Source organism: Microtus ochrogaster, chromosome 7, assembly GCF_000317375.1.
Source record: "Microtus ochrogaster isolate Prairie Vole_2 chromosome 7, MicOch1.0, whole genome shotgun sequence".
Classification (NCBI taxonomy): domain Eukaryota; kingdom Metazoa; phylum Chordata; class Mammalia; order Rodentia; family Cricetidae; genus Microtus; species Microtus ochrogaster.
This window is the reverse complement of record NC_022014.1, coordinates 47615623-47641443: the sequence shown is the minus strand read 5'-3', so window position 1 is coordinate 47641443 and position 25821 is coordinate 47615623. Positions and strand designations below refer to the sequence as shown.

The following is a 25821-nucleotide window of genomic DNA, read 5'->3' as shown; positions in this document are numbered from 1 at the left end:
TCGCTAGAGCAATTGAACTCGACTAAAGAGTGGTTATTATGGGCTAGAGAGATGGCTCAGTCGGTGGGTGCTTGTTTTATAAGCACAAGGGCCTGAGTTTGAAGTCCAGAATTCACATTAAATGAACAAATAATCAAATCTGGGCAGACTTGTAATCCTAATGCTGGGAAGGCGGAGACAGGAGAATTGCTGGGACTCATCTGTGAGCCAGCTGAGTAATTTGGCAACTTCTAGGCCAGCAAGAGTCGCTTCCTCAAACACCAAACAGATATGTAAGGTGGGGAGGCTGGAGAGAAGACTCAGTGGGTCGCAGCATGCGTGTAGCTTCCAGAGAACCCAAGTTCAGTTCTTAGCACCCACATGTGGTGGCTCACAGCCACCTGTAACTCCATCCAGCTCCAGGGAATATGATGCCCTCTTCTGGACAAGCAGACAGACAGACAGACAGACACACGTGTGCCTGCATGCGCACACGCATGCACACACACACACACACGGTTCTGGTAGAAAGGCCCTACCTATATGCTGTCATCTGACTCCGAACATGCCGTGAGTTCCAGCTGTTCATCCTGTCCCCACCAGGACCTGAGCCCCTGTGAGATGTCTGAGGGATGGGAAAACAAGACTAGAGTCAGCGAGTTTCTCCTGCTCAGCATCACCAGCGACCCGGGGCAGCAGCAAATCCTCTTCTGGGCCTTCCTGTGCATGTACCTGATCACAGTGGCTGGGAACACACTCATCCTCCTGGCCATCAGCGCTGAGCCCCGCCTGCACACCCCCATGTACTTCTTCCTTGCTAACCTTTCCTTTGTTGACATCTGCTTCACCACCAATCTCATCCCCAGGCTCCTGGTTAGCCACGTGGCCAGGACCCAAACCATCTCTTACACCCACTGCCTGACTCAGATGTACTTTCTCATCTCCTTCGCCAATGTGGACACCTTTCTCCTGGCTGCCATGGCCCTGGACAGATTTGTGGCCATCTGCTACCCACTACAGTACTGCACCATCATGACCCCCCGGCTCTGTGTGGGGCTGGCAGTCACCGTGTGGGTCTGCTCCAGCCTCATCTCCCTGGTGCACACTCTCCTCATGAGCAGACTGGCCTTCTGCTCTTCGCTCCCCGAGATAGCTCACTTCTACTGCGATGCTTACCTGATCATGAAGTCGGCCTGCTCGGACACGCGTGTCAATCAGCTTGTCTTCCTGGGGGCTGTGGTCCTCTTTGTGGCCCCCTGCATTCTCATTGTGGTCTCTTACGTCCGCATCACTATAGCCGTCCTCCAGATACCCTCTGCCAAGGGCAGGCGCAAGGCATTTTCCACGTGTTGCTCACACCTGTCCGTGGTCACCCTGTTCTATGGGACAGTTCTTGGCATCTATATACGGCCCCCAGACTCCTTCTCCACCCAGGACACGGTGGCCACCATCATGTATACTGTGGTAACCCCCATGCTGAACCCCTTCATCTACAGCCTGAGGAACAAGGACATGAAGGAGGCCATGACGAGACTCCTCAACAGGGGCTTGAAGTCCTCCTAGCATGGGGAGTGGCAGTTTGGAGTTTGGATGTCCAAGACGGAAAGACATGAAGCCTGATCTTGGATGTCACCTCTACCCTGCCTCCTCCCCCTCACCCACTCAGACAATTTTTGGAAAATGAGAAACATCCAGACATCAGAATAGAATCGTACTATTATTAGAAGGGGCACTTGAATCTCAGCTGTGGGGAACAGAAAGCCTTAATGCTATCAAGTTAAATAACTAAATAAATAAACTAAAGTTTACGACTATTCCTATTGCCATAATGGCAAATCAAGAGAGGAAATCCGAAGCTAGAACTGAGGTTCCTTCCAGCCCTCTCATTGCCAGGAATATACGTTGTTCCCCGTGTTTCCAAGGTGGCTGCTGAGGCACCTGCCATCTTGTAGCATCCCAGGTGAGGCGAGGAGAGGCAAAGAGAGCCTCAACAACTTTCCGGGCAGCCCCATTTGCTCCCTTTGGGTCGCATCTCAGTGGTCCTCAGAGCGGCCTGTGAGAGGCAGTTTTCATTTGGTCAATGCTGCTGTCATTTGCTCTTTCATTGGTTAGAGTTAGACACGTCACAGCTTAAAGTGGAGCAGGAATCCCCCTAGAAAGGAAAGGAGAGGCGATGTAGCAAGTGGGGAGTAGGCTAGTCACCCACCCAACCAAGTCTTGCCCCTTCAGTGACAAGCAAGGAGCCTGACTGCTGTTTCCAGAAGTACAAACATGCTTTGGAGGTGGCCACCCTCTGATGGTTCTCAGCTTTCCTACTGCTGCGACCCTTTGATACAGGTCCTCATGTTGTAGTGACCCCCAACCGTAACATTATTTCATTGCTACTTCATAACTGTATCTTTGTTACAGATATTAATTATAATGCAAATATCTGATATACAGGATATCTGATATGGAAACCCAAAGGGATCACGACCCACAGGTTGAGAACCACCACTCTAGACTGACTGCGTGTGAAAACACAGGTGGGATGCTACTTTTTACTTTTTTTCCCTTATATATTTTTAAGAGACCCTTACACTCTTCTTTTTTTTCCCCTTGTATTTTTTTTTGTCAAGGAACCCTAAACTCTTAAGGCCAAACTCCTCAGTCCTTATTCTGAGTGAGGCGCCTCCAGGCGGGGCCAAGAAGTACAAGAAAAAAGATGAACTCAGGGGTCTCATGACAGCTTTGGGGGAGACTTATGGTTTTTTAAAACTTTTACTTCTGTGCATGTGTATGCATGAGCATATTCCCTAGATGCACAAATGTCCAAGAGGGCCAGGAGAGGGCGCTGGACCCTGGAGCTCTAGCTACAAGCAGCTGTGAGTCGCCTGTCCTGGGAACTGGGAACGGAGCTTGGATCTTCTGGAAGAGCAGAGAGTGCTCTTTAAAGCCCCTCAGACCAACTGTTCTTGTTTGTTTGCTTGCTTGCTTTTAAAGAGGAAATAAAATACTTCTGTTTGTTTCTTCTTTGTAGAAAAACTTCATCGTGTTCAAACTTTGTTCCTTATATAATATTGATGTTTGCTAATGTCAAAATACAGAACTGCGCTCTAAATAAAACAAAAGGAGTAATGTAACATTCTAGTAAAACATCAGCGTGATTTTAAAACAGCAAGTTCTCATTTGTTTCTCTTTTTTATTTTTGAGAGAGTGTATTTTTGAGTGTAACCCAGGCTAATCTAAAACCAATGATCATCTTGCCTCAGCTTCCCACGTCTCATGATTAAATGAAAATGCCACCATGCCTGAAAAAAACAGAAAATAATAAGTTGTCTATAGTATGTGAAACGTGTATTTCTTGGTTTTATAACAAGGACTAAATTAATGTAATTTTTGAAATAGACTTCATGAGTTTGTATTAATCATGCCTTTTTATGTTTTCTTACGTTTTGACATTTTGACACTTGGGGGTCCTCGGTGGTGAGAAGGGAAGCCCTCCACCCCAACAGCTGAAGAAGGATGATGTCTTTTATATTCAAACTAATTCAGAAGCCAGAGCAACTCAGCATTAGCCTTTTACACTCTAGCTGAAGGATCCCAGGTCTGATTCTCAGGACACTGATAGTTTCTAAGCCCTAGGGCACAAAGAATGACCCACCCAGCCAGGCCAAGCCTGTGTAAGGCACCGTTCTCACTCCTACCAGCACAATGCACAATAGAGGCCCCGCCCGTGTTGCCTGCAACACTCTGACCAACACTGGGCTTCCCTGTGTATCTATGCCTCCTGCTGCTTGATTCTGGGAGTGTGGAAACTTGGCGGCAGCCACTTTTATGCCTGCACCGTTCCCATGTCAGCAGCTGCAGAGAGGCTGCTTGGTGTTGCCACCTGCTGTCTGAAGAGTTCCCTCCCTCCCTCCTTAGTTAAAGCTTGTTCTTTGCCTATCCCACACAAAGCACCAGGCAGAATGCAGAAGTTTGATAGTTCATTAAGAAAAGATAAGGGATAGTGCACATTTCTGATTTTAGTATGGGGGGCCCTTAGGGAAAGCAGGGAAAGGACAGCACACACCTCAGATATAGGTGACAAAACTTGGGAAGTCACATGGTTTATGCCAGTTCAGCCAGGTTCAAAGGTTAAGCAGAGTTTAAAAGTTAAAGTTTTTAAAATGTCTAAAGTTGGATGGTTGCTTGCTTTTCTAATTTCCTTTTTGTAAATAAAATTGAAAACTCGCGTTACATCCCTGGGGTCCACATGGTAAAAGGAGAGAACTGGTCTGAGAATTGTCTCCTGGCGCTGGAATATTAAAAATAATAAAATAAAATAGCAGAACTGTACATGTTTAGCCCATGGAACAGCTCTTAAAATAAGAACACCCCACAAGTCTGGAGTGGTGACACGCCCCCCCCCCCGACTTTAAGTGAAACTGGGGTTAATGGGAGTCCAAGTTAAGAAATGTAACCATTGGGTCTGGGAGGTGAGTCAGCCAGTAAAACTGCTTGCTACAAACCCCTGACCCTGGAGCTCCTGAGAGCCCAGGGTGGAGAGGGAGAGAGCTGATTCCAGAAGCTGTCTTCTGACCTCCACATGCATTCTGCGGCAGACACATGCTAGAGTCATGTGATGCACACCCATCACACCACACACATAGGTACATAATAGTAATAATAATCATAACAAACAAAATATTTTTAAATTTGAAACTAAACCTTCTTCCCTCACTTCCACTTTTGTGTCAGATGTGAACATAGGATTTTATATGTCTGTATAAAATCTAGGAGTCGCAAATGAACGGCAGTGGTGTGCGTCTTTCTGAATCTCACTCATCTCACCTAGCACACCTCGCTCCGACTGCATCTATTTTCCTGCAATTCACGGAACTCCATTCTTTTTTATGGCCAGGGAATGCTCGCGGATCAGATTCACCTCATTTCCATATCTGCTCTCTGTAATTTTGCTCCTGGGAACAGCGGTCATCATGGGCGTGACAGGTTGGAGTCCTTGTTGGCTTGGCTTGGATGTGTGCAAAAGCGTTCACCTCTACCAGCCTCTGCAGAGGGCTGCATTCCAGAAAGATTGCCACTGGCCAGGTTGACTGGTGATTCCTTGGCTTTTCTGGAGGTGCATCTACTCTGTGTTTGTGTTATATAGACTCATAATTGTAATCCCAGCACTTGGGAGGATGAGGCAGGAGGATCACTCAAAGTGCAGAGACCAACTTGCACTACATGGTGAGTTCTTAGGCTACTTAAGGAGACCCTGTCTAAGAAAAGCAAGAAGAGTCACACTCCTGCCCCCTTCCCCCAGAAGCGTGTGGTCTCTTGTTCTCTCTGGTGTTCATTTTTGGTACTGCCTGTCATTGAGGGTTGCCTCAGTTCCTGTCTTAGACACCATGCACACACAGAGGCACACACACACACACACACACACACAGAGTTGTTGGATGTTGCTGTGTCCTTGCGTGGCTCTATGGACTTGGAATGACTGGGGCGGTGAGGAAATGAAGAAACAACAGATATAAGGACATGAAGAAAAGGCTCTCTGGTGGAGAAAACGTAGCACCTGGGAAACTCAGCACATTTATTATATATATGAACAGAGAGGTGGGATTCTTGCATATAGTGGAACCAGGGGCTAGCATTATTACATGCACATACACAAGGGGGCAGGGTGGTTATGTACAGTTGAACAAGGAGGCAGGGTTAGCTATTCTTGGTAGGAACAGTCACTGTAGGGAAGCAGTCTTCAGGCTGGAAACATTTGGTGCTGGGGGAATACGATGGACCTTTCTATCCACACTGTTAACACTCCCACTTGGAACAGTTATGCCATCCCCCTGAGCCTCACCTGGGGAAAGTCTGCCACTCCCATTATGCATGGGTCCTGGACACAGCTGTGCCCATGTACTGTGGACTTCACACACAGGTTTCCTCCACTCCCCGCCGGGTGTAGGTTCCACTTTCCCCTTTACCTCTCAAGAAAGAAGCCCCAGTTGGGTGTTTTTCCCAGTTATTACTGGCTATGTGGGAGGAGCATGTATTGGCCTCTCCAGGGTGGGTGCTTCTCGGGCTCCTGGGACTTCCTGGTAGTTTCTGGGGTGGGTCTTCCTGCACTGAAGGTTGCTAAATCAGCCTCCCTGACATGGCAGGACCCCAGCTGTTTTCCATTCCACTGCTTTCCTTTTGGAGTCTCTCCCCTTGCTTGGGCAGTTTCCAAATCCATCATTTTTCTCCTCACTTCTTCCAAGGGTGCTGATTGATCCATTTAAGACCTCGTTTCAGGGCAGCGAGATTGTTCAAGAGCTGAAGACACCTGCCACCAAACCTGGTGACCTGAGTTTCATTCAAGAACCAGCATGCTGGAAGGAGAGAGCCACACCCACCCTCCCATGGAGTGTGCACGCATGCCACATAAACATACAAATGTAATTAGAAGCATTCTTTCTTTACGTTCCCTTGTGGCTTGACTGCTCGTGTCTCCATTTTATTCTTCCCATATTCCCGTCACTGCTGGAATTACCCATTTGATTATGTTTGTCTCGCATTCTCATAACAGTCACTATGAATCAACATTCTAATTATGGTTGTAATAGTTTTATCTCCTACGCATTGCTTCAGCATCTGTCCATCATTGAGCCTGGTTAGAACCACGTTGTTTCATTAGGCTGTGTTTTTCTTCTCCTCTTGTGCACTATGGTTTTGTTTTGTTTTTTTGAAGTACAGACACAGTATGTATAAATATTTTTCAGCAACACCAAGGTCAGTTTTTTTTGTTTTCTGTTTCATTTATTTCTATTTTGTTTTTAGTCATTTTATTATTGCCGTTTAATTTTATCTTCCTTTACTAACTTCTCAAAAAGTATTTGTTTTTGTTTTATGTGTACATGTGTTTGCCTGTATGTATATGCACCCTGTCAGTGCAGAGCTAATAGAGGCCAGCAGAGGGCGTCAGAGCCTCTCAACTACCTGGGAGACTGAGGCAAGGGACCTGAAAGACCAAGGCCAGCTTGGTTTGCAGGGTGAGTTCAAGGCTACCCTGGACAACTTAATGAGAATCTGTCTCAAAAGTTGAAAGAGAGCTGTGTGGGGTCTCCCTTTTTCTAGTGATCTGTTGGCCACCAGACTACAAGGATGAGGGGAGCAGAAGCAGTAAGCAGGGCTTTGCACGGCTGTGAGTTTGATGACAATAGCCTTCCAGGAGTCAGCTGCAGAGAGACAGATCAACTTGATTCCAGAGTGAGGGATACAGACGACGGGACAGCAGCTGGGACAACACCTAAGAGGTGCTTGTGCTATGCTTCGATTGCAGTTAGCAGCACAGTCCCATCATATAGATGGGAGCAGAACCTCTAATTACCATATGGGGGGCAGCGGGAGAGCATTTGCAGGGAACTGTGTTAAAGGTCACATTTAAGATAAGTCAGGCATCCAAGCTCTGGAGAATAGACTCCAAATAAGGTCAGGCAGAGAGTGGGAAGCCCTGCTGGGGGAAGGGAGTCTTCCATTTTATACTGAGCTCAGAGCGCTGTCCAGACAAGGTGGGCTGCAACTTTAGGCAGCAGGGTCTTTCAACAGGCTGGGCACGTGACTCAGTGGTGGAGTGCTTGTCTAGCCTGTTAGAGGCTCGGGTTTAATCTCTAGCACCACCCCCGAATTAATTAATATAAAATGTTTTTACACTGATTCACTGTGTGTGTGCCACAGTGTGTGTGTGACAGAGGACAGCTTGGGAGAGTCAGTCTCTCCTGCCGCAATGTGAGTCCCTAGAATTGAGTTCAGGCCATTAGACTTGGTGTAAGCGGTTCACCTGCTGAGCCATCTTGCCAACGCCCGTAAATAAAGATTTCTAACTTAAACAATTGTCTGTTGGCTCCTCCTGTAAGAGCTCTGTCATTACTATTGGTTGTCAGTTTCATTGGATTGAGGGTACCTAAGAGCGTGGTAAGGCACTTTTGTGGCTACAAGTAGCCTTAGCGCAGAGGATTTGATCATAAGGGCTGTTACAGAGATAATGATTCAATCCATCTATTGGTGGACTCAATATTTCAACCAATTTTGGAGTGTTATGGATTATAGAAGGTGGGGTCCTGGCTGAAGGAAGTGAGCTTCTAGGGGTGTCTTTGGAGGTCTGTTTTGGCCCTGCCCCTTCCTGTCAGCTCCTCTTTGTTTCCTGGTTACCAGGAGGTAAACAGCTCCCTCTTCCAGGCCCTTCTTCTGGGATGTTCTACCTTGCCATGAACCAATGCTCAGTGGAGTCAGTCAGCTGAGAACTTTAAATTGGCCAACCGTGACCCAAAATTAGCCCTTTATTTAGACCCCGAAGTTATCCCTCTCAAGCGTATGTCACACCCACAAGAATATGAGTAACGCCGTTTCTCCTCTCCTGAGGTATTACCTCAGATCTGTGCTTCACTCTCACGCGTCCAGCTGCCCTTCAACTTGCTCTTCTTTCGTCGTTTTGTTCTCATTCCAGGTCTCCTCTAAATCCTTGTCTGATTGCGTTCATGGCTTCTTGTCTGATGCTTGTCTTCTACCAAAAAAATTACTTCAGGATAATATTTGTTTTATTCACTGATTTTTTTCAAATAGCTTATAATAATGCCTAGAGATGTTGTTATGTTTGGTGGCAGGTAAGGACGGACCACAATATACAACCAACCCATGCATGTGGGAGTTTACTGATTGGGGGAGATGGTGAAAGAGAAAGTCGTGCTGGTTGACCGAGAGAGAGAGAAGTGAGGGAGAAGAGAGCAAGGGATGGGTTGAGCTTGTTTTTAAAGGGGCCTTGACGCCTGTGTACAGAACCTTATAGCAGACACACAGCGGCCTTAGATCACAGATCCTATACGTGGCACATAACGTAGAGCGTAGGGTCTTAGAACACAGATCCTATGGCTTTCTCTCGTACTTTGAAAACTCAGACCACACCCCCTGGCAGTCTCTCACTCCCTGGACTGAGAGCTGATATATAAACTGCTGTGATATTACAGTGCTCACTGGATTGAGTAATTCCTTCTCCTCTTCCACCTGCCAGCCCAGCCCCCAGAGATACCCAAGACAACCTTGAATTATAACTTAGCTTGCATCTAATACCTTCCTGCCTTGTCTTGTGACTCTGGGCACACAAGTTCTGTCATGTGATATGGACCAACACCTACTTTCCCAAATCTTTAAGAATAAGAAATTCTTGCCATCGGGAGCTGAGGGGTCTGCTTTGCCCATCAGAGCCCCATCATGGCTATTTGTGGACTGATTCTAATAACTCTTGTAACAAGTCCTTTTCTGTCCCGCCAGCCAGCTCCCAAATAATGACATGGAGATTCATTGTTAATTATGAAAGCTTGGCTTTTAGCTCAGGTTTGTTTTCAACTAGCTCTTATAAGTTAATTAACCCATATTTTTATTAACCTACATTCTACCACGTGACTTTGACCTCTATCCCATTCTGTGTCTGACTCTTTCACATCTGGCTGGCATCTCTCAGGAGCCTAGATTCATCTCGAGTTTCCTCTCTCTGCCAAGAAGTCCCACCTAGCTCTCCTGCTTAGTTATTGGCCATTTAGCTCTATCAATCAAACCAATCAGAAGTCTCCTTAGGCAGAGCATGTCTTTACAGTGTAAACAAATACTTAACCACAAACTCACCCTGCCCCTTTTTGTTTATTTGAGGGAAAAGAAGAATTTTAAAGACTTATTATTTGTATGTATGAACATGAAATGCATGCACTGCCCGGAAAAGCCAGAAGGGGGCGGTGGAACCCAGGCGCTGGAGTTACAGTACTTTGTGAACAACCTCATACAGGTAGTGGGAATTGAGCACAGGTCCTCAGCAAGAGCAGCAAGGACTCTTAAACCCCTGAGCAGCTCTCCAACCCCACTATTACTTATAATAAAGCTCTTCTAGAGAGTATTTCGTGCCATCCTTCTTTACATGAACCAGCAACATCTTTCATTATTTATCTAACAAGCAGGTGTTTGGCTCCTAGTGTTCACTACTTCTTCCATTGCATCTGTGCACCAGAGCTGAGCCAAACCCGGGACAAACCCAGGAACTTCAAATCCCAGAATCCCTGGGTCTCGAAGCGGACTACATTTCCCAGAGGCCTCCAGTCTTCGGACCCGGAGCCCTGACCTCCCGTGAGCCTTCACGGGCCCTGGGGCGTCTCAGGCGCCCTTCGAGGTGGGGGGCCGAGGTACCTAGACGGAGTCCGCGCGCGCGGCGGCTCTGAGCCTCCGTGAGGCGTGGCGGAGCCTCAGGGCGGGGAAGGTGAGCGAAGGCCAGTTCTGTTCGTACGCCAGACGGGCTGGGCAGGGTTCGGCTTGGCACGGCCTCCCGCTCTCCAGCGTCTAGGGCGCGTCCCCCTCCTCGGGCACAGGCCTCGGGCACGCGGAGAAACGCGCGCTCCCGGAGGTCTCTGTCCTGGCCTGCAAGTGACCTGCACCCCACGGCCTGGGCGGGGCTAACTCAGGCTCTGTTTCCCGTACTACCCTCCTGTCCTGGGCCACTAGTCCCCTTTCTGGAGTTTTTTCTGGGCAGCAGGCAATCTACCCCCTTGACAGCAGCAGAACAGCAGTATGGGCAACGCGTGGGGAGAAGGAACACGTCCTGGACCCGTGTCAGGTCTGAGCGGGTGCGACCGGATGCGTCCCCGGCCTCAATTTTTTGATCTAAAGGGGCCAGGCAGTGCCAGCTGAATTGTGGCGAACAGTGTAGGATGATGCCTGGCACGTGGGGGTCAGTGAGTCCCCTCGGATGGAGTCTTGCTTCTGGAAGTCCCGGACCAGAAGAGTAGTGACCTGTCAATTCTCTGAAGCCCACCCCCAGCTCCTGCTTCTTTTCTCTTAAGGCGGGAGAGCCAGGCTCAGCTCAGCGTCTCCAGGGACGCTTTTGAAGATGGTGTTTCTGAGGGGAGCAAAGCAGCAGGTGCTACCTACCCCTTTCTTCTTTTTCTACCCTCAGATTCGTCTTCATCTTCGCCTACAGAGAGAACATGGCTCCTGAGCAAAGGGAAGCGGGGTCTCAGGTAAGCACACTGCCATTTGACTTCTTAGTGGAAGCAGGGGTTTGATTTGGCTTTTTGTTTTTCCTTCCTGACGCAAGTTCTCCACATAGTTCAGCCTTCACTAGGATTTGGAGCCCGTGTCCTAATTACAGGAGTTGATCCGCCCTCTGTGACTGGTGGATTCTGTAGCGAGCGCACCCCATGTTCACAATTCTAGTCTTCTGTATTTCTTGATAGACACACTATGGTTGCCTGATCCCAGGATGGTGCATGCCTAAAAATTCCACAAGTAGCATATCAGGTGCCCTGGGACAGAATAAACATACATACTCGAGAAAATTCCTTTCTGCCTCCCGCACTCATCCGTGCGAATTCTTTTCCTTTACCAATCTTCATTATTCTCTTTTCCTGCCAGTCCGTATGTTGCTCCCTCAGGCTTCTCCAGCCCATGGTGGTTTGGTTGTCATGTGTATGCATGCCTGATATGGTATGCATGTATGCGTATTCTCATGTGTTTGAACGGGCATTTATGTGTGTGAGAATGTATACATGGGTACATGCATGTAAAAGCCCAAGGTTATATCGGGTGACTTCCCTCATGGTCAGATCTTTTGAATCAGGGTATCTAACTTGAACTCGGAGCTCATCAAGTTGGCTCTCCCTCACAGGTGTCAGTGACGTTCGAGGATGTGGCCGTGCTCTTTACTCGGGATGAGTGGAAGAAGCTGGACCACTCTCAGAGAAGCCTGTACCGGGAGGTGATGCTGGAGAACTACAGCAATCTGGCCTCCCTGGGTAAGGGCGTTCCCTGCGGGCCGGCGTAGATTCAGAATGAGACCTTAGCACCACCTTCCCTGAATGAAAGCTGTGGCCACTGTGAAACCATAGCAGAGTTTTGCCTTAGGGTTGTACAAGGATACATAAGTATTGGCACGTTCTTCCCACAGCAGGCAGCAGAGGGGATGGCAGCGAGAACATCCCTTCCCTTGGTTCCTCACTGTCCAGGTGTTTTCCCCAGCACAACCATTCTGTGCTTGTGTGGTTCATCTCTAAGCAGAGAGCTTTGTTCTGTCTCCAGAACCTCTCTTTCCCATCTGTAGCTTTTCCGACAAGTCTGCATACTTTTTCTGCAAAGGGCCGTACGGGGTGAACATTTTCGGCTCACTTGATTTCTACAACATAAGAGGTTTTCTCAGTCTTCTATGGTTGCCTGGCTTTTAGTTAATGAGTTAACTTTATCTACAAGCAGGATTCCCGTTTACCAAACCAAAGGTGATATCCCTGCTGCAGCAAGGAGAGGATCCCTGGAAGGTGGAGAAAGAAGGACCTGGAGGCTCCTCTCTGGGTGAGTGTGTGCAAACCCCAGTGTGGTGAAGAAGGAGAGGGTGCAGCGTGGAGTATGGGCTGGGAAGTGTCTTCAGGTTCTCCATCCGCAAGAAGTGATGGAGGCTGGGATGGAGCTGAGCTCAGTGGTAAGAACACCTGCCTGGCACAAATAAAGCCCTGGGTTTAATTCTTAGCACAAAAACCCCAACCCAGAACAAAACAAATGAAAAACAACCCAATAAATTATCAATGAATTAAACAAGAGTGAGGGAGGGAAAACGGGAGCTGAAATCCGCCCCGGCTCGCTTTCATTCTTCCCTGGGATCTTTTCTCTTGTTGGTTCTTTCTGAGGAGGGTTGTGTTTTCAGAGATCATTTAAGAAATGTCTATATTTAAGGGATGGTAAAGAACTCACTCAGGCTGAAGCTCAAAGCCTGTAAAGGAGAAGGAAATGAGATGGGAAGGCTACGCAAGGGTCCCAAAACAAGTGCCTCGGTGCACTTCTGGGAGCTGTATTCTGCATGTGGACCACTGGAAGTACTTAACTGTAAACAGCAATCGTATAATCTTTGATAGTGTTGGGAACGCTGGTTCTAATCAGAAACAATTCAGAGGTCTTTGGTAACAAAGCTAAAAACAAACAGACAAACAAAAATGTATGTCCTTGTTCTGGCATCCATTAAGACCTGTGATAGAGACGGTCCAGAGAGTGTCAAGGAGTGAGGGGAGCTTCAGAGCACTGTCGAGGTGTGTTACCACTAGGTTGATAGAAGATTGTGTTCTTAAAAGAATGTGTGTGTGCTCGAGTTGGGGGCTCTGCACATGTGAGCAGGGTTAGGGTTAGGGGGCAGTGTGTTCTTTTGGAATGAATCTGCGTGTAATATAATCTTCACTAGCATACAATGTTTTACGTTTTTGCAAAGAGCTGCCATGTTCAGGAAGTCCTGTGACACGTACTGCGGAGGATGGACTGAAAGTGAGGCACAACCAGGGAGCCCAGGGGAGCTCCTGCAAGAATGAAGGTAGAAAGCTAGCAGGGCCTAGACGAAGGCCTCTGCTTCAGGAGTCTGGAGACCCAGTCTGATGAGTTTGGGGTGGCGGTGGTTTTCATTTAGATGTCGTGAAATACTTAGATATAGGTCTCTGGTAGGGAATTCTGTAAGGTTAGAACTCACAAGCAAGGTCAGAGCCCTTGAAGCCTTGAGCTGCTCAGGTGGGAGAAGGATCCTGGGAAACTGTTTTCACAAGGTGGTGAAGAGAGACCTTGCGAGCTGCCCTGAAGTGACCTGAAAGGGGGAGGGGGCAGGGGAGGTGATTGCAGTGGTGATAGAGGCTTGGGCAAACTCCCTCACTGGTGAGCCAAGACTCACAGCACGGGCTTTAAATGCTGAGCAAGCTCTGTGCTAGGTGTCGCCAAGTGGCAGTAGGTGGGAGAAAGCAGGACCCTGCTCTCATGAAGCTGGGCGCAGTGAGGAGAATAAAGAACCAAGCACCCGTGGGCAGCCCTGCAGAAAAGTCCAGTGAGGACTAGAGCATGGCACAGAGCGCCCTGAGAGTGCAGGGCCAGTGCTGTGTGTAGGGTGTGGGGGGCTGAGAGCAAGGAAGGAAGAGGAATTGGGGCAGCTCTTAGCCCTTGGGTCAGTCAGTAGGCCTTGGTCTAGAAAAGACCACATGGCAGACCACCCTGTCATCTCACAGCCTTGTATTATACAAGAACATCTCTTCCTAGTCCAAAGTGACCACTTCTGGGATGGCAGCCACAGTTGTCTTTTCCATCCTCACTTGTGCAGAAACTGCCAGAGGCCACCCCAAAGTAAGTAGATGGGATGCCTGAGGGGAGGGGATTAGCCTGAGCAGAAGTAGGCCTGCAGTTCAGAGCTGTCTTGGGAGAGGCTGAGATGCCTGATGGAGTGGTCACCTGCCGTCTTCAGCTCTGGGAAGAGCTGAGTGGATGACTGAGGAGTGGACGCTGGAGCTGCTTTCTGCTCTGTTCTGAGGAGGCTTTGACTGTAGCCCAGGCTGCCACTGAACTCTAGATTTCTCCTACTTCAATCCCCTGAGCACTGGGATTGTAAGTATGCTGCTCTGTTCCTCTTGAGGATTGGTCATCCTTTTTTCTCTCAAAAGTGGACTTCAGGTAGGAGTCTTAGGGATGTTTCTGTGTCCATGATGTGCCTGGCAAACCACCATGTACCTGACTCCCTCTCAGCAGGAGCTCACGTCCCACAAGGGCAGTTGAGGACCAGCAAATACGTATCTGAGGTCATGGTGCCAGACAGAACCCACTTCTGAACTTGCAAGTTATTTTTCCCTTCAAAACTAATCACAGATAAGAAAACAACAAACAGGACTCACCTCAGTTCTTCAGAGCACTGGCTGCCCTTGCAGAGAATCTGAGTTCAGTTCCCAGAACCCACATGGTGGTTCATAACCATTCATAACTGCAATTCCAGGGCTTCTGATGCCCTCCTCTGACCTCTGTGTGCCCCAGCAACACATGCAGTGCACATGCAGGCCAAACATCCTTACCTATAAAAATGAATAATTAATTTTTTTAAAAAGCAGCAACAACAAAATGTACACGTAAAACAGCTTTTGTTGTCCCTGGGTTTATAAGTTTTAAACTGAGAGGTGAGAGGCCATGGCTCAGGGTTTCTATGTCTTACTTGGGTCTCTTGCTTAAGAATTGACCCAAAGCCTAAGCAATAAGGTGGTGCTTTTCCTGCATAGCTATACTAAGAATCATGGGCGCATTGCACAGGTTTGGGTCACATCCAAATACACGAACAGTCTGGAATTTTGACATTTTTGAATTCCAGAAATGTTCTAGTTATCATATCCCAATGAAAGATCACTTCCACTGCCTTGTCATTTCCTTTGTTGTCTATAACGTCAGCTGCCATCAAGAGTGTGCTGAACTCTGAGCGGTAGTCAGCTGGCTGCTGTCCTATCATTGAAGTCTCTGGGGTTGTGTCTGCTCAGAGGAACGGTAGCTTTTCCTGATTTTACACAAGGTTGCAGCAGTCCTAAATCTCAAACTAGTGACGTTCACCCCGCTGAGCACAATTCAGAGTCCTCAACAAAGTCTTCGCTCTTATCTCCTTTTGTTCTGCCTCAAGGCTTTTGTACCTGACCTCTTCTGTCTGTGCCTTCTTTTTTTCTTGGTGGTCAAGTGCTCTTGTGATGGCTTCCTTGTCTTCCCCAGGGTTCTGCCCAGTTGTCCCTTGTGGAACAGGCTCCACTCTTCCAAGTCAGGGCTCCGTCCTCCATGTTCTTCATCTCAGCGTGCTTGTTTTCCTTCTACACACGCACTACATGTGCTTATGATCTGTCTCTTCCTCAACATCTATGTGGAGGCAGCTTGTTTCATCATGTCCATTTCTAGTGCTGGCCAGAGTAGGCTTCTAGTTACATAGAAAACACAGGAACGAGTCACGCTCTGTGAATAAAATGAAACACCCCTTCCTAAATAATGAAAGACAAATGAAGCAAGTGACTAATTATGTTTGATGTTCGTGGCTTAGAACATAGAGAATTTCCACAATTGTCTTTACATCAGAGCAGTTTGGTTTATTTGTGGGTTATATGTGAAGTACAAGACTACCTGCAAACAATAGTGTTGGGGAGGTCATGAGTAATTTTGACACATTTATGGATGCAGTGATTTATGGCTGAGAATTGTTTTGGCCTTCATTTAGTGGAAGAGACATAAGGGTTCATAGTGATGCTAGGGACACCACACTTAATAAAACTCAGTAACTTAAAGCAATTAGAATTCATTGTCTCAATTCTGGAGGTTGAAAGGCCATGTTTGGCATGGCCCTGCTTCCTCTGAGATAGGGTAGAGACCTGTGTTTTCTCAGTTTGTAGTGATGGCCACAGTTCTGAGTAGATTGTAAGGAACAATCTAAGACTGAATTGAGAGCTAAGACCTTGGCACTTTGTAGTAGGAGCTGCGGGTTGCATTCCGCCACCCAGCTCCCGCCACCGGCTAGCTTTACCCGAAATAACAACACACAAATTGTATTCTTTTAAACACTGCTTGGCCCATTATATCTAGCCTCTTCTCGGCTAACTCTCACACCTGGACTACCCCGTTTCTAATAAAGTGTGTAGCACCGAGGTGCGCTTACCAGAAAGATTCTAGCCTACGTCCATGGAGCTTGATCGCGTCTGCCTCAGAGAGCAGAGCTATTGCGCGTCTGCCCGGGAGAGGGGAGCATGGCGTCTCTGAGCTCACTTCCTCTTCCTCCCAGTATTCTGTTCTGTTTACTCCACCCACCTATGTTCTAACCAATAAAATGGGCCAAGGCAGTTTCTTTATTTTTAACCAATGACCTTCCTCCATCAGCACTTGGAAATTGAAATGGGTACAATAGACTTGATGTAGGCCCTTGTAGCTATGATTACTTCCATTATAAGCAAAATTCCCAGTCTCCTGTTCTTATTCTCCTTGGAGTCAGGCTTTATACATGCTTTCCATTTCTTCTCGTTTTTTGTCACCTTTCCTTATTTCCTTAGTCCTCCAGTTCTTTCTTGTGTACTGTGCTGATAAAAGAATGGTTCTTAAATCCCGTGCTACCTCCATCAACTGCAGTCAGAAGTTTTAGTCCTTGGGGATATGTGTGTGTTCCTGCTCATTTTGTATATCTGTACATGGGTGTCAGAAGTGAGCCTCAGATATTTCCTTCATTCACTCCCTGTCTTCTTTTGAGACAATTTCTCACTGAACTTGAAACTTGCCAATGTGGCTAGAGCAGCTGACCAGCAAGTCCAGGGATCCTCCTGTCTCAGTAACTCCAGCACTGGAATTACAAATACACTGTACTCAGCTTTTTTTTTTTTTTTATTGATTCTGGGGGATTGACTAAGGTCTTCATGCTTGTATAACCTTTTCCAGCTGTCTTAGTTAAGGATACTGTTGCTGTGATGGAACACGGTGGCCAAAGCAATTTGGGGTGGGAAGGGTTTATTTGGCTTACACTTCTACATCACAGTTCATATCAGAAGTCAGGACAGGAAGTCAAGCAGGGTAGGAACCTGGAGGTGGAAGCTGATGCAGAGGCCACAGAGGGAGTGCTACTCACTGGTTTGCTCCTCATGGCTAGCTCAGCCTGCTTTCTTATAGAACCCAGGGTGACCAGCAGGGATGGACCCTCCCCCATTAATCACTAATTAAGAAAATACCCTACAGGCTTTCCTACAGCCCATTCTTATATAAGCATTTTCTTATTTTCTTTATTGAGATTCCATCTTCTCTGATGACTTTAGCTTATGTCAAGTTGCAATAACTATCAAGCACAGCAACCAAACCCCAAGCCCAGTCTTCGGGGTATTCTCCACAACTGATTTCTTACTCCTCTCTGACTCCCAGAACACCATCCTCTCCCAGTTTTGTTCTTATATGTTCAAAGAATCTGGTGATTTCTTTTAGTTCTTTGACTTTCAATAGAGTCTGTATGCCGATGACTCCTACATGCCTATCTTCAGCTCTGACCTTTCCCCAGATCGCTAAATAATAGACAGCTATTTCAGTGCTTCCTTGCGTTTTCTTCTGAAGCCCCATAGTTGTCACAGACATGCCTGAAACAGGCTCCCTAGGACTTGGCGTTTTCCCCTCCATCTTGGTAATTGGTGCCATAATTCATTTTCAGTCTGGAAACCTAGACATCTTAATTGTCCTCTTTCCTTCTTAGTATTATGTTAGTCCATTCATCTCAGTCCCAGCTTCTTCATCCCTACAGATGTAGACAAAAGTTCCTTTCACTGTGGGGACGAATCTGGACCTCATCTATGAATCAATGGCATTCTAGCAGATATTTAGGAACCTGTAGCACAGGAAGATGTGGCTTTAGGCAGGATTACTTTTTTGCAGTGTGGTGACTGAGTTGTCAGAGGGCAAGACTCAAAGATAGGAACCTAGTTGGAAGACCATAGTAGAGGCAGTAATGCATAGGAAACAAAATGCCATCCCCCCGGTGCCTGTCTTAGTCCCTGTTCTATTGCTGTGAAGAGACACCATACCACGGCAGCTCTCATAAAGGAAAACATTTAGTTAGGGCTGCTTTACAGTTTCAGAGGCTTAGGCTATTATTGTCACGGCAGGGAGCATGGCAGCAAGCAGTTAGACTTGGTGGCAGAACAGTAGCTGAGAGTTCTATGTCCTGATCCGTAGACAGCAGGAAGAGAGACAAATGCATGCATACATGCAGACAAACAACCTAGCATGGGCTTTTGAAACCTCAAAGCCCACTCCTAGTGACACACTTCCTCCAAAAGACCACACCTCCTAATCCTCTCAAACAGTTCCACTCCCTGGTGACTAAACATTCAAATGTATGAGCCTATGGGGGCATCTTACTCACACCACCCTGCTTTATCAGCGGGGAAGATACACTACAGTGCTGTACTGCTGTGCTCAGAACTCTAGTAAACGAGGCTCAGAACTACAGCCTTTCTTCACAAGAAGGCCCGAGGCAGTGTGTTAGACTTTCCATTGCTCTGACAGCTACTAGAGAGAAACCATTTTCATTTAAAAGGGGAAAGAATTATTTTGTCTCACGACTTTAGAGATTTTAATCCATGACTACTTGGCTACCTTGCTTCTGAGCCTGTGGTGAGGCAGAGCATCATGTGGGTGATGCATGAACATGGCAGTCCAGAAGTTGTGGACTTGTAGAGACAAGATATACAAAATAATCCTCTAGTGACCCATTCCTCCACCAAGGCCCCACTTCCTGACTTCCACCACCTTTCTGTAATCCCATTGGGTTAGGAATCCACTGATGATCCAGTTACTACCCTAAGCCAGTCAACTAGTAGTGAGGCTTTTAATACATAAGCCTTTAGTTGACACTTCAGACTCAAGCCATAACACCTCTCTTGCTTGATGCGTGGATGAGGCTCCCTTTTCAACTTAACAGTTCTTGACCGTTTGGCTTCTCTGTAGAATTAATTTAATGTCTTTTGTGTAAACTGGTTCAGAAATCTCAATCATCTGTGTTCTGTTTGGGAAGACAGGTGCTATGAGGGCTTATGACTAATATATATGAAATTCATGTTTAATCAAGATTGTTTGACATTCTTCAAATTGTGTAGGTATAAGTAAAAAAGATTTACTAAACAAGCCAGATGTGGTAGCACATGCCTATAATCTCAGCACATGGAAGGCAGAGGCAAAAGGATTGCTACAAGTTTGAAGCTAGCCTAATTTACCAACATGGGCTGTATAGTAAGACTCCATCTCAAAACAAAACAGATACACACACGCCATCAAGAAGGTTGTGAGAGACAGAACATGCTGATCTTGTTTTGTGTAGAGAGATACAGAAGTGGTCATGTAATGTCAGCACTCAAGAGACTAAAGCAAGGAGCCAGGAGTCAAGGACACCAGGGCTACAGATTGAGATTATGTCTCAGGGATCTGGCTAGAGGAATAAACTGTGGATATTCCGAGTCAAGAAAGGATTCTCACAATAAACTTTAGAACAGAATCTGAAAGATATTGTTGGCAGGAAATAAAAGAGGTCACATTTAGCAGAGAACAATGTAGGTGACTATCATTTGCTCTCAAATTCTGACAGTGCATTTTCCAGTTCTTTGTCCCATTTAATCACCCTCTTGACGTGTGTTTGCTTTATTCTTTTTCTCCACTCTACTACTGTTCCCATCAGTCATGTTTCTCTACTAACTCCTCTATTCCACCTCAGTATTATTAACCGCACGCCAAGACTACTTAAATAACACTAGTACCTATTCAATCTACATATCTTGTCTCAGTAGCCAATTTTTATATCACAAAAAACATCTTTGGTTTCTTTTTTCCCTTTCTAGAATTGAAGCACAGTCATAGAACCACCAAGTCAACTCAAACACAAGACTCTTCATTTCAAGAACTGATTCTGAAAACATCTAAAAGAAATGAAACTTTGAACTTGAAGTCAGAAAATCCTTTCATATATGAAGGGAAATTAGAGGAAAAGCAGGATAAGAATGCTTTGACTATAGAAAGAAGCCGAAAAAACAATGGATTTAGTCCAAAGTCACATGGAGAAAAAAAGTCACCAGAATGTGAAAAACAAGACACTTTCAAGCAGATAGCATCATGTATATCTAATCACCCAACAACCACACCAGATAAACGCTATAAATGTAATATGTGTGAGAAAACTTTCATCAACACCTCATCTCTTCGTAAACATGAGAAAAACCACAGTGGAGAGAAATTATTTAAATGTAAAGAATGCTCAAAAGCCTTTAGCCAAAGTTCAGCCCTTATCCAACATCAAATAACTCATACTGGAGAGAAGCCTTATGTATGTAAAGAATGTGGCAAAGCCTTCACTCTCAGTACATCCCTTTATAAACACCTAAGAACCCACACTGTAGAGAAATCCTACAGGTGTAAGGAATGTGGTAAATCCTTTGGTCGAAGGTCAGGTCTTTTTATACACCAGAAAGTCCATGCTGGAGATAACCCTTGTAAATATAATCCAGGTAGGAAGTCATCTAGCACGTCCCTTCCTGGGCAGAGAATCCATTCCAGAAAGAAGACCTACTTGTGTAACGAGTGTGGCAACACCTTTAAGTCTAGCTCATCCCTTCGCTATCACCAGAGAATCCACACCGGAGAGAAACCTTTCAAATGTAGCGAATGTGGCAGAGCCTTCAGTCAGAGCGCTTCACTTATTCAACATGAAAGAATTCACACTGGAGAAAGGCCCTACAGGTGTAATGAATGCGGAAAAGGCTTCACTTCTATCTCAAGACTCAACAGACACCGAATAATTCACACTGGGGAGAAGTTTTATAATTGTAATGAATGTGGCAAAGCCTTAAGTTCCCATTCAACTCTTATTATTCATGAGAGAATTCACACGGGAGAGAAACCATGTAAATGTAAAGTCTGTGGGAAAGCCTTCAGACAGAGTTCAGCTCTGATCCAGCATCAGAGAATGCACACTGGAGAGAGACCTTATAAATGTAATGAGTGTGGGAAGACATTCAGGTGCAATTCTTCCCTCAGTAACCATCAGCGAATTCATACTGGGGAGAAGCCGTACCGATGCCAGGAATGTGGGATGTCATTTGGTCAAAGTTCAGCTCTTATTCAGCACCGAAGGATTCATACTGGTGAGAAACCCTTTAAGTGTAACACATGTGGGAAAACCTTTAGGCAGAGCTCTTCACGTATTGCACATCAGCGAATCCATACAGGAGAGAAACCCTATGAATGTAATACATGTGGGAAACTTTTCAACCATAGGTCATCCCTTACCAATCATTATAAAATTCATGTGGATGAGGACTCTTAAAGTAAATTTGCACATGTAAAAAGCCTTAAACCAAAGCTCTTCAGAGAATACGTGCTTGAGAGATATAATAAAAATAATGAATATGGGAGAAAATCAACAATCAACTAAATGGCGTGGATAAATTTTGTGTAACAGGAGGAAAGTATTCAGACCTGCTCAACACTTTTAAAAAAATTGTTTGAGAGCCATGCATAGTGGTTCATACATGTGGTCGTAGCTACTGAGGACCCTCAAGCACGAGGATTGCCTGAGTCTATGAGTTTGAAGTAGCCTGAGGAAACCTAGGAAGATCCCATCTCAAAAAAAAAAAAAATGAGTCATCTGTGATGAAGACCCTGACTTCAGGCATTTGTAAAATGATGCTTTTCTCTCTGCAGCAGTGTGTGCTTGATGTAATCACAGGCATCTAGTGAGCAGAAGGGTGTGCTGCACTTCTTATTAGCAAAACACTAAACCCTATACTGGTGATATTTTTATAACATTTTAATAATATCCAAGTGATCAAAGAAATTACACATTTTTAAAAAGGGGCCAAAATAAAAGATTAAAATGGACTATCATCTACCTCTTAGTCTCTGGAGTTTATCATTTTCTATATCTGATTTCAAATGTTGTGTGTGAATTTTATTAAAAGTGAAAAATGACAAAGCTGGTCTCTTGGTATTACTGTGATTTGGAGCTATTCTACCTAGTTATTCTTTTCCTAGAGGGTTTTGTTGCTGCTGCTTTGATTGCTTTAAGGTCATTTGTAACTAAGATCTGTTGTCCTGTGTGCTGTTATCTACGTGTACTAAATATGAAAATGGGCAGTTAGAGGGAGCTGAAGAAATGGCTCAGTGGTTAAAAGAATGTTTTTCAGTTTCAAAGGACAGAGGTTCAGTTCCCAGTACTCATGTCAAGTGGCTCACAAGTACTGTCTGTCTCTGGCTCCAGGGAGCTCTGATGTCTCCAGTCTTCACATGTGCATATTCACACATAAACACGTAATTTTAAAATCTTTTCAAGATAAAGTGGCAAAGAAAATTCAATTTTTACGTTTTTTGTCATATAAAACCATATCAAAGGACATTTGGCAAATGTAATACCTTTAAGAAATACTGAAGACTGCCGTTATTTAGAGATCATTGCTTTTCAATACTGGAATCAAGAAATGGGACTTTTCAAAAGATTACTAAACCATGTGAGTTAGCCCCTCTTCAATGGGATTAGTGTTCTGATGAAATACTGAACACTTGCTGTTTTTCTTCTATCTTTCTGACACCACAGGATGATGCCTCTGAAAGATATGATCATTTTCACCAGGCAGCAAAGTATCAGCCCTTAAAAGTTGCATTAATATAATGGTTCATCTTTATTAATTTCACTGGATTTAAACCACCTAGAGGGCACACCTCTGGTCATGACTGAGGGTATTTCCAGAGGTTTAGCTGTGGGGCAAGGAATCACCCTAAATGTGAGTGGGATCGTCCCATGGACTAGAGTTTGGACTGGAAAAGGAATAGCAAGCTGATTACAAGAATATTTCAGTTTCCAGATCCACTAAGAGCAAGAAACCTTACACTCATACGACCACAGTCTGCTACCACTATGCCTTCCTTGCCTAGTGTGAGCTATGCCTGTGTTGCATATAACTATAGTGACTAATAATTATTTATAATTGGGCGTGGTAAGACAGGGTTTCTCTGTGTAGTCCTAGCTGTCTGGAACTTACTCTATACACCAGGCTGGCCTCAAGCTCAGAGATCTGCTCGCCTCTGCCTCCTGAGTGCTAGTGTTGAAGGTGCATGCTGCCACTACCCAACCTATATAACTTTAAGTTAAAAATGCCTCATTTTCAGTAGTCATAGATCCTCCACTGAGAAAAGTTGGGTTGCATATTGCTGGTCCTGACCCAGAAATTCTGTGGTGTGAAGATTCTCTGCAAAATACGCTAAGGACGTCAGAAGACAACCGCTCGGATCGGACACACATCACAGTGCTGGGAATGAACAGCACCTGGAAATAAAATTTGGAATCAACTGAGATGATCCACATCTCTTCCTGCTGATGGCTTGGTTTGGAAGGAACTCAGAACCACATAAAGGCTAAGGATTAGGGAGGGTTTACAACTCCCTGGGTAAGTTGAGGTCTGCTATTTTATAACATTTAATGTTGCGTTAACAGAAAATCTCTGACTAGGTAGTTCAAATGAGTTGCAACGCAGTCCATTGCTCTCTCGCCCCCATCCCCTCTCCCCCGGCAGCAGAGCAGGCCTTGTTAGTGGCAGCAGCAGTGGTGGATCCATGGCTCAGGCTAGGCCTTTGAGCATAGCAGTGGTACCAGCCTAGTTTTTAAAAGCAGTTGTTGCTCTCCTGAGAACTTGGATTAGATTCCTGGTTCACAACACTCTGTAGGCCCAGTTCTAGGGAATTCCACACTCTCACCTGGCCTCTGATGAAACCAGGCATGCACATGGTGCACACACAGACTTGCACACAAAATACCTATACCCATAGGATAAATTACTCATAAAAGGCAGCTGTCTCTGTCTGTGTTGCCTGCTCTTGGGACCCATAGGTTCTACCAGATTGTTTCATCCAGCTCTACTGAAGGGAAGGCACTTAGTCTCACTGCAACTTGATAGGCCATGATTGACTGATATCACAGGATGCCTGACTGTATCAGAAGGGAAACAATAGAGGAGGGGTGGATGGGGTGATGGGAGAATGGAAGGGGTGAGGAACTGTGAGGAGGGGAGTGAAAACTTTGGAATGAAAAACAAGAATAAATAAATAACCACTACAAGAGTAAAAAAAACAACAACAAAAGAATATAGTCAGTTGTTGTCAGGGTTTCTGTCCTGCCTGGTTCCCACAATCGTTAAGTCCCAAAAAAATCACACAGAGGTCTACTTTAGTTATAAACTGGTTGGCCCATTAGCTCAGGCTTCTTATCGACTCTTATAACTTATGTTAGCCCATTATTCTTGTCTATGGTAGCCATGTGGCTCAGTATCTTGTTCAGCGAGGCAGTCACATCTTGCTTTTTCTGTGGCTGAGTCAGGACTGCAGAATCAGCTTTCCTCATTCCAGAATTCTCCTGTTCTCTTCGACCCACCTCTGTTTCCTGCCTGGTTGGCCCACCTATACTTCCTGCCTGGCTACTGGCCAATCAGCATTTATTTAAAATATAATTGACAGGATACAGACCATTGTCCCACAGCAATCAGTGGTCATTTCAAACATATTTTTAAGTTTTGAAGCATGAATCTAATTAGTCTTAATCAATAAACACCCAGAGTCAGATATTAGAGTAAAAAATGAAAGATCAGAGAAGCAGAGTAGCAACCATAGTCCCTTCTTACCTCTACAAAATCGAATCCTCAGACCAAATGGGATCAATCCTATCTCTACAAATTCTCAGACCAAAAGGGGGTGATCCTATCTCTATAAACCCTCAGACTGAAATGGGGGAGATCCTGTCTCTATGAATCCTCAGACTGAATAGGGGATCCAGTCTCTATCCACCTTCCTAGTGCTGGGATTAAAGGTGTGAGCCTCCCATGTGCTGGAATCAAAGCCATAAGACCCCAAGTCCTGGAATGAAAGGTGTTACCCAGCTCAACCCAGCTCTAATTCTAGACTGAATCAATCTCCTGTATCCCAGAGTGACCTAGAACTCCTGATCTTCCAGCTTCTTCCTCTAAGTGCTGGTATTAAAGGTGTGTGCCACAATTGCCTGACCTCTGTGGTTAACTAGTGGCTAGATCCAAGCTCTGATCTCCAGGCAAGCTTTACTTCTCAAAACACAAACAAAATATCATGCAACAGTTTTCACTGTCAGTTCTTGGATGATGTCACACAAGCACAGAGTGCATTCTTGTTACTCCCCTTCCACCCGTTCTCACCTTCTCCTAACTGGGTGAACCACCCCACGACTCCTGACTGGTCCCTTTCTCAGACTCCAGACTAGTTTTGTTGTGTGTGTCACTAAATTTCATTGGCTCCATGTTATGGTTGAATTCTTCTATGTGCTGACGTCCAGTTAGATCAGCACCATTTGCTGAAGATTATGACTTTTTTTCCAGTATGTATTTATGACTTCTTAATAAAAATTCAGGTGTCCAGAGGTATGTGTATTTATGTATGACTCTGCAATTGGTTCCATTGATCAACACATCAATTTTTATGCTAATTTCATATTTTTTATTACTAGAGTCTATAGTACAAATTGAAATA

At 45.5% G+C, this 25821-nt stretch overlaps 2 protein-coding genes across 5 annotated transcripts; both read left to right on the top strand.

Moving 5' to 3' along the window:
- Window positions 1–600: 600 nt before the first annotated feature.
- Window positions 601–1542, top strand: LOC101998493 (olfactory receptor 1D2-like). Its single transcript, XM_005350132.1, has one exon. It carries the CDS (start codon window positions 601–603, stop codon window positions 1540–1542), a length of 942 nt encoding a protein of 313 aa, XP_005350189.1.
- An 8588-nt stretch (window positions 1543–10130) lies between these two features.
- Znf354a (zinc finger protein 354A) lies at window positions 10131–22236 on the top strand. 4 transcript variants are annotated; one of them, XM_005350131.2, is made up of 5 exons: window positions 10131–10228; window positions 10922–10985; window positions 11633–11759; window positions 12214–12309; window positions 20124–22236. In XM_005350131.2, exons 2-5 carry the CDS (start codon window positions 10953–10955, stop codon window positions 21602–21604), a joined length of 1737 nt encoding a protein of 578 aa, XP_005350188.1. In that variant the 5' UTR covers window positions 10131–10228; window positions 10922–10952; the 3' UTR covers window positions 21605–22236. The 4 variants fall into 4 exon arrangements, with proteins under 4 accessions (XP_005350188.1, XP_013202454.1, XP_026636637.1 ...); XM_013347000.2 differs by having other exon boundaries at window positions 12211–12309; XM_026780836.1 differs by lacking the exon at window positions 10131–10228 and adding an exon at window positions 10496–10582.
- Window positions 22237–25821: the final 3585 nt, after the last annotated feature.

Coding starts and splice junctions, on each gene's coding strand:
- Znf354a (XM_013347000.2), top strand. CDS start 10,953: ATGGCTCCTGAGCAAAGGGAAGCGGGGTCTCAG. Junction 10,986..11,632: donor AAAGGGAAGCGGGGTCTCAG/GTAAGCACACTG, acceptor TCTCCCTCACAG/GTGTCAGTGACGTTCGAGGA. Junction 12,310..20,123: donor ACCTGGAGGCTCCTCTCTGG/GTGAGTGTGTGC, acceptor TTCCCTTTCTAG/AATTGAAGCACAGTCATAGA.
- LOC101998493 (XM_005350132.1), top strand. CDS start 601: ATGTCTGAGGGATGGGAAAACAAGACTAGAGTCAGCGAGTTTCTCCTG.